We start from the raw sequence: 8689 nt of genomic DNA, 5'->3' as shown, positions 1-8689 counted from the left end.
CACATAAAAAAACATTCTATTTAGAGCATTTTGAGCTGCCTTGTGATCCCTCCAAACCCTTTCTAATGCAAACACAGCAGAAAACGCAGTCAGTCAAACTCCGCAAGACTCTCCCTCTCTGTTTCTCTTCTCCCTCTCATTATCTGATCTGCTATTGTGGCTACACTATACATTTTCATCCGTGTCTTTCTGGAGCAGTTTTAGTCAATTCAGTTTGGCATAGATATTACATTGTTTCCATCGAAAACATTGCAGTATGAAGATATTGACTCAGGTGTTCATGCTTCAGACTGTCTTACTGCAACATATGATATGTTTTGTTTTTGCCAGTCAGCCATCCCCACTGTCTTAGTGAATAAAACATGACTCTTAAGCTGTTTTTGGTGTCAGTGTTCACGTATTACTTATGTTGCAGGTCATTATCTGCTGCAGCTGAGTAGTTTTGTGAAACACTCCTATATTTTTTTTTTTTTTTTTTTTTTTTTTACTTCAGTATCAAAACATATCAGAGCCTGATGACTCAGATAGAAAAAGAAAGGCAGTCATAATCTGAAGTGAAGACGAATCTGTCTGAGCATGTGCAATATGTGGACAGGTGCAGGTGTGTATTTGTTTGTCTTTATTAATTAAAGTGCCAGTAGGCTGTTTTCTTGCTAAGATCTCATAGGTATGTCTGTCTATCCCAGTTTGCAATCTTTCAGTCTCAAATCTCACTATAAATAAACCTTGTGCCCTGTCAGACCTTCCTCTGAAGCCCTACAGGGCCACCTTTTCCCTCTGTTAATATTGTTGAGGAGCAGAAAAAAAACATATGGGCAAACTTGTAGACAAGCCTTCCCAGGGATCTTTGCAGTGACATGTAATGCATGAAAACATGCTCTGGTGTTTTTATAATCCTCCCATGGGAGTCTATCACATTTGTGGGCTTGTAACTTGTCACTCCTGTCCTGTGACCCTCCACCCTACTGCAGTTCATTACGCCAGTGGCACCATGACCCAGCTCTGTCACTTTCCTCTCTGCGCTTCTGTTGTCGTTGGTCTCCAATTACGTTTACCAAAAGAGTTCAATGCTTGGATTGCAATCAGTGTAGTGTGAGCTTCTTGTCATGTGTTATATTTTCACAGCTAATTTCTGTCAGAATTTGAAACTGTTATTTATGCTGCCACACATGTTGGCCCTTGACAAAGATGCATCAGTAAATGTTGGTTTACTGTAGTTGATCTCGGAAAATTGTAGTGACCACATTTTTTTTCACGATAAATACACAATATTTATTTACAAATAGAGTGGTTATAATAGAAATAAATACAAAATAAAAATCTGAGCATTATACTTCATGTGGTATTGCACCCATTTCGAAATGTACATCAGAAATACATTTTCAAAACCAGTAAAGGAATATTCCTCTGATTAAAATATTTATTTTTCCCAACTTTATGTAGACATAAATATATTCATATATAGTTTTTTCTTCTTCCGCGATAGCTCTGTTTTGTCTTTCTTTCATATAAATAAGCGTCTTCATTGGGAAACTGGGTGTCCATAAAAACCTCTGATGTCTCTTTCGGTCTCTCTCTCTTTCTATCCAACGCCACTGTCAGTTTCTCACCGGCAGCCACATCCCTCCACCACCATATCCTGGTAATTTTTCAGGATGACCTTCTCATATTCATCCAGGTAAAGCAGGGAGATGGGGCTGAGGTCAGTGGGCACACAACAGGCTTTGGGGATGTTTGAGTTGACTGAGTTGACCAGCGTCTGCACAATAGCATGATTGGTAGAATTGAGGTGGTCTGCCAGGGGGAAAGGACATTCCCCATGGCAATAAAAGGCGTGGTAGCCAGGGGGCGCCACTATCCACTCATTCCACCCCACGTCACTGAAGTCCACATAAAGGGCATGCCTCTTGCAGCTGGCCTTATGCTGGTGCTTCCTGCGCTGTTTGCGAAGCGCTGCTTGACGCTTTTCCCGTGTGTGGAGCACTGAATCTCCACGGCCATCATGGCCATATGTCACCAGAAGAGGCCGAGCCTGAGACCACGAGTCCTGGTCCTGATGTAGGGACCGGCTCACCCTGACATGCCTACTACATTTCTGGGCATGTTCTCCACCCATCTCCCCTTCCTCTGGGTGAAGCACCTCCACCATGAAGCCATGGTTGTGTCCATTCCCAGAGGTCCACTTCGATACAGCGGGGCTGACATCAAAGCTCTCCCAGCGGCTCAAAGAGTCCTGCACAAGCCGAGTGTCCAGCAGACGTGCCAGAGGTTCCCTACCTTGAGTGGCAGGAACTCCGAATATCTCATAAATGTTGATACGATGGAAGCCACCAGTATGAGCATGATCACTGGTGCTGCTGCTGTTTCTAGAACTGTTGTTGGGGGTTGCAGCTCCCATGACCTGATCCCTGTAGATACGTAGCTCTGCAGAAGTGATGAGTTCCTCACCAGGGATAGAAGTGAGGTTGAAGTAAAACTGCTGGGTGGTTTTGCCTTTCAGTCTTGCCAGGGCCTCCATAGACTCTACAAGGGTTAGCACAGAAAGAGTAAGAGGATTGGACAGACAAGAATGAAAAACAATATATATGACTGAAGCAAAGTTGGCTTCATAGGGCCACTGTGAGCAGCAAAGATTTGCTGAAGATGGTTTCTCACATGGTTTCTTTTGCTTTCTGCATCTCTCACACAGATACCTCCGTGTACAACTTACAGGCTACGTTCTGTGCAAGCAGCCAAGTGCATGGTTATGCGTTAAACATGACTGTATGACTCAGTGATGATATAATACTGTCATTGGTGCCATGCACATAAATTTACCTGGTTAAATGTCAGAAGATGAAAGCAGCACACTTCCATCTATTGATAAGATCAAACATGCTAGTCAGGCAGCCTTTAAATGGCACACTCGCAATTACAGATTAATGATAAATATGAACAAAAGAGCAATATGGAAATCAATATAAAATTGATTACATAAAAGGTAACACAAATGCCAACTGTTGCATTAACCTTTAAATAGCTCTGAAATATCTCTTGTGATTCTTCCATTCTGGAAGACAGTTCTGTCAAAAAGGTACTGCCTTTTAAGAAAAGACATAGGATGCTATTGATATCTTAATTATGGGGAGAAGCTATAGACCACAAATGGAAAGTATAGGATGTTTGATACTTATAGAATGCTATCCTCTCTGAAAGTGCATTTAAAGGATCTATTATAATTGTCCTGAGGCATATAAAAGTTATCTGTATGCATATATACTTAAGCTCATTGTATCCCCTCTGAAGTGTTCTGTAAAAGACTGAAATCTCAGTAAAAGCTGCAATTTTCTTTGACGCAGATCTACTTTGAACTCTAACTTTATGTTCCATTCATAGATGATGTATAGACACACTTTTATATCTGTTTGGTGTGGCAAAATAAACACAAACTTTGAACTCTATACTGTTTCAAAGGAGGCATTTAGGAAATTCCACCATCTCATCCTAAACCTCCCTCCAGAGGCACAAAGACCTCAATTAGGCCTATCACTCCTCATTTGATGTGGGAAAGCCCCCTGTCTCTCGTTCCCTCTCCTCTGTCCCCAGTCTCTTTCTTTCTTTCCTTCCTCAGCTCCCAAATCCCCCTTTCCTTCTGTTCTCTTAGCCCCAAATCCTCTTTTCTCTCTTTTTTCCTTCTCTTTTATTCCCTCTCTGTTTCTTTCAGCAGCAACGTTCTCACTCTCTCCGTCTGTCTCTCCTCCGAGGAACGGCTGTGTGAACAAGCTGAGGCTTGTCAAAAACGTGTGAACCACAGATATGAGTGTATCAACATTCCTAATTTCTTTTTGCACTGCATGCCAAAACAAAAGATAAAGGCTAATGTCGGGTCATTCATCACGGACCTGTCTCTGGCAGCCACTTCCTGTGTAATAGTGGAAATGTTCTATTTGGCATGGAAAATGGTTATTTTTGAAAACTGATAGCAGTGAAACTAATTATCTTAGTGAAATTAATATCGGCAGGCAGATGTGATGAATGATTAGAGCTATTTGCTTTGATGTGCTGCACTTACATCTGTAGATACATACTTATTATATGGAGAAGCTATCAGTTGCACATCTCCTGACATGGGAAGACTAACAACCCTGCAGCTCTGTTAGCACAGGATGAAAGAACCAGGGGAGCATATGTAAACACAGTCTGAACACATTCGTAATGGCCAGTGGTGTCAAGGTGTGTGCTGGCCGAGCGTAGAGGTTTCCAGTAGTGGGAAGGGAGCAGTCACTCAGCCTGACTGCCCGGGCAAGGCTTGTTTGTAGTGTGTCAGTGTAGCCACTGGGTGTCATTGCACTAGGCCTCTGGAGAGCACCCAAGCAACCACTCAACCACCCCTCTGACTCACCCCTGATGGAAACTTCCCCACTCAAACACTTAGGACTCTGTATAAGCACTCTGTGTAGAGCCCCTATGGACTCAGTCAGTTGTATGTTGTCAAAACTGGTGCATGGGCCGCAGAAAATAGAATTCAAGATACAGAGTTCCTATATGTTTGGCAGTAAAAGTTATTTTTTAACATGCATAAGTTATTTTAATATTCTGACCAAGAGCTCCACGCTGCTGCTGGGCAGTTAAACTCAATATAAATAAAACGTCTGATCAGTTTAAATTTCACCTGTTAGATTATTTTAGACAGTTTAAAATAACCCACATCATCAGTAACATGTATAAAGTGTTAGTTCAACATATAACACGTTGCACTACTGCACTTTATCCATGATCTATGAACCTTCAGTGTGTGAGCCTTAGTCATCTGAGCTGCACATGTTGCCTTGGAAGTAAATTGAACTAAAATACTGAATTCAACTATCAGCTTCATATCCAGCTTAACTATGTCAGCATTTATCATCCGAACGTGCGTAATGGCGCACAGCGCGGACAGAGAGGTGATTTGGGGACCCCACCTCCTCTTTTTTATTTTTTTATTTATTTATTTATTTATTTTTTTTTACCAAGGACTAATTTCAGTCCAATTAAAAGTGACTCAGAATTCAGTCTGACACGATGACTTTGTCATAATGCGTGTTAGTCTACTGTCATGTAGTGTACTATTGAAGTAACCGAGTGATGACTATCACCTGCGCAAAGGCACACCGCCCTTTATCCTGCTCCCGTGGTGCGTGTCTGGAAAAACTGTTTTCAGAGCCCACGCAAACACCATCAATTATTAAGAAACAAATTACCCCAGGGATACCACCGCGCCTTGATGTTTTTGAAACCTTTGACAGCTGCGCCAGGGGAATGTTTGGCTAAAGGTTGCATCACTACATATCCGAGAGTTAGTTTAATTGTGCGTGAGATGCTCGTTTGTAATCGTGTCAGTGAGTTTTAAACAATCCTAAACATATTGAAGAGTTACAAATAACCTGGACCCGTGTCACCTGTAAATGACTAACGCTTCACAAAACAGTGAAGACTCTGAAGTTCAGTCTTGACGCTCTGAGTCACGTTTAAATATAGGTTTGGGCTGTCTGAGAGAGCTGAGGAGCTCTCCGGCTGACAGGTAAAGGTATGTCACTAATACATACCTTCATGGTGAAAGCTTCTAATCGTGTTGGCCTTGCTGGCGGCTCTCTCTGCGTGTTTCCCCATGCTCTTGGGTCGTTTAGTGCTGTGGTCTCCGTTTGCTGAGTGCATGCGGTAAAGGTCCACCATGTACTGCGGCACCACGGCTTGCTTGCTCGGGGTCGGCCTGCGCCTCAGTCCAAACATATTGAGAAGCCGAAGCTCAAACTCGTTGAGAAAGCTCTCCGACTGCTCTGGGGTCTGCTTCCCGGATTCGCTGTATTTCCTCCGGCCGACCTCGGGGATAAGTCCCGTAGCACCTTCCAGCAACACCTGAGCGAGCAGCAGTACCATGAGAGAGCGGACCACGGCGACCATGATCAGTCAGTCCCTGTGGAGAAAGTTGTTTTTTTTTGTCAATACGCTGGCGCTGAGGTATTGACATGAGGTGGTCACAGCGGGAGTTTCACTGCAGCATTCCCCAAACTGTCTGCGATCCCCCCAGTACAGTAGGAATGACTGAAGGAGAGTGGGTTAAAAAGGGAAGACACCTCTTCACTTTGAAGAAGAACAAAAAAGAGGGGACTGTGAATAACAACCCCGCCGGCAATAAAGCGCGTCTAACTGAAGCAGTAGATTGATCTTAACATGAACAGAATCATGAAAATACCAAGGTGAGGAAGTTATGAAAGAGACGAACAAAAGAGGGGGAATGACACGGGAAAGAAAAAATCAAACAAAGTTGCGGGAGGCGGGGGGGGGGACTACAGACATTAAGTCTCCAATTACAAGCGATAAGAAATCATGTTTAGTTGAGAGATATGAAAAGAGATGCAAGCCTGCGTGCAAGATCACAAGAAGCATGAAAGAATGTCAGGAAAAAGAGAATGCAGAGCAGCAGGAGAGGCAGTCAGACGCTGCTACAAGCGTCTATTTGCAGAGGCTTTGACGGTCATGTATAATCATAAGGGATAGAGTTACTTCAAGAGGCTTGCAGGTGTTAGATCTGACGTGCGTACCAGAGCCAGATGTAGCCTGGCACAGGACATCAAAAAACATCAAAAACTGAATATCATCCGAGTAACTCTACCTCCAGAGAAACAACTTTTTCACTACATTTGTCACAGCGTTTTCAAAATGGAAACGCTTCAACTTTTACGCACACACCCTATCAGAATATATAGTGGGAGACATGTCGAATTCCAGCTGTTACGTTAAACGATGCCCTGTCAAGAAAGTTGTTTTATACCTGTTGGCAGTCTTAGGATTTGGTGTCTTTGTAAAACACAGCTTAAAAAGTCCATCAGTATTACTTTACCTGACGAGGAAGCGCTGTGTCCGGTCGTCGTTCCACCTTTAGGCTCCGATAAATTCCACATTAATTCGTGTTTAATCCACGCTGCTTCTCTTTGGGGGACCAAAGACAGTCCATGCCCTTCGCCGATCGCCTCTCGCACATATTCTCACCAGCAGCAATTCGGGTTAGGTCGTGGTCAGAAAGTAAAGAAGGAAAAAATGTTGAGTCTATGAGGAAGCGGACTTGCGTAGGCAGGACCGATCTAAGTATAAAGCATCTTGGCTGAACATCTTCATAAGGGAACGGTTCGCCGCTGGTTCGAAGGGAGATAAGCGCACTCAAGTGTCGCTCCTTGGACCTTGTTGCTTCGAAGTGGGGAGCGCGTCGCCTCTCCACCGTGCGCCACAGCGTAGTGGTTGAATTGATTGGTGCCTTCTCTTCCCCCAGCGACTCTTTTTGTCGTACAGTGATGTCACCGAGGGGATGTCAATCATTTGTCCACCGTAAAGCACCTCCTGCGGACCTCTAGCTCGGCGGCTCCAAACTTTTTCACGTCTAAAGATGTCGAGTAAACACGCATTAGAGCACACGGACCCCCTTTTTTGGTAAGATTTGGTCTCAGGGACGCCCACAGGAAGATTTAATTTCGTAGAAAACTATTGCAAAACTTATACAAAATTTGAATAAGTTCTCGCTAATATACATTATCGCTAATGATGTTCATTGTAGCAAAATTAAATTATTACATCTCAGTCGTCCCAGTGTTTCCCCCAAAATGTTTGAAAGCTGTCAGCACACACACACGTTTTTTCTATTACAAACAAACCTTTTTTTCTTGCATCTTTACATATCCTAGAAATTGACTCCATAAATAAACAGCTATGGAGTCAACCATGCTGTTGCTTTTAGTTGTTTGTTTTCGGGTGATTTTCCATACATAGGAATAGCAGTCCTCTGTTTGCTTAGTGTTTTTAAATAACATCAAAATGGCTTGTTACACTCTTGATGTTGTGTAATGTTCTCATGAATGGGACCACACAGGAAAAAAAAAACAAACAAAAAACAAACAAACAAAAGGGAAAAAAAACAGAAACAAAACATGTAAACTTTCTGTGTCATAAATAGATAATTGATCAAGGTGTTAATAGCTGGATCAAACATGTTTAGCTTTTGGATTAAGGCTAATAGATAATGGCATCGCGATGTGTTGCTTTTGTGGTTTTAAAGGATTAGACCCTGCTGAGGGACTATTACATCCTCCTGCTGAACTCTGTGTGCGTGTGTGTGTGTGTGTGTGTGGGGGGGGGGGGGGGGGGGGGGGCTGTACATGTGTGTCTGACACCAGGGCTGATTTATACCTGCTTCCTCCTGGATTTATCTTTTATTTCATTCCAATTAGCAGCAATTTATCAATATATCAGAAGCAGATTTTGGCTGCACGTATTGCTGTCTCATAGCTAAGAGAGAGACAGAGGGAGAGCCAAGCAGCAGAATCTCAAGAGACATCCCATCAATTTCCCAGGAAGGCCATATTTTTTCACTTAATTTTGGCAAAACTTTGCAGAAAACTGTCTCTTAAAGATGCTACTTTGCACTGATATAAAATATGTACGTCTTCTTTATCCATGTCAGATGTTGTTGATTTATTTTGAAACATCCATCTAGAGTTGGGAGAGTACCTGTTGCATTTGTACAGTACGTGTTCTCACAGAGGGGTGAGGGAAACTTTGCTGCTTTGTTTTTAGCCTGTGGGGTGTAGTCAACAGCATTAATGTTTGGCTCATCTCCATAAGAAAAGCCTTCACTGATTCCCTCTAGTGACTTCCATTAGGTGATGATGGTGGGGCAGGC

The 8689-nt window shown here is 43.0% G+C and overlaps 1 protein-coding gene across 1 annotated transcript; it reads right to left on the bottom strand.

Moving 5' to 3' along the window:
- Nucleotides 1-426: 426 nt before the first annotated feature.
- On the bottom strand, nucleotides 427-7347 carry bmp2b (bone morphogenetic protein 2b). Its single transcript, XM_046373859.1, has 3 exons — nucleotides 6860-7347; nucleotides 5565-5932; nucleotides 427-2523 (listed from the first exon to the last, which is right to left on the bottom strand). The coding sequence occupies exons 2-3, from the start codon at nucleotides 5917-5919 to the stop codon at nucleotides 1607-1609; spliced, it is 1272 nt and encodes a 423-aa protein (XP_046229815.1). The 5' UTR covers nucleotides 5920-5932; nucleotides 6860-7347; the 3' UTR covers nucleotides 427-1606.
- Between the last annotated feature and the right edge of the window lie 1342 nt (nucleotides 7348-8689).

The sequence above is a fragment of the Scatophagus argus genome, chromosome 19 (assembly GCF_020382885.2).
Source record: "Scatophagus argus isolate fScaArg1 chromosome 19, fScaArg1.pri, whole genome shotgun sequence".
NCBI lineage: Eukaryota > Metazoa > Chordata > Actinopteri > Scatophagidae > Scatophagus > Scatophagus argus.
The sequence above is the reverse complement of the archived record's forward strand: the minus strand, read 5'-3'. Positions and strand labels throughout refer to the sequence as shown.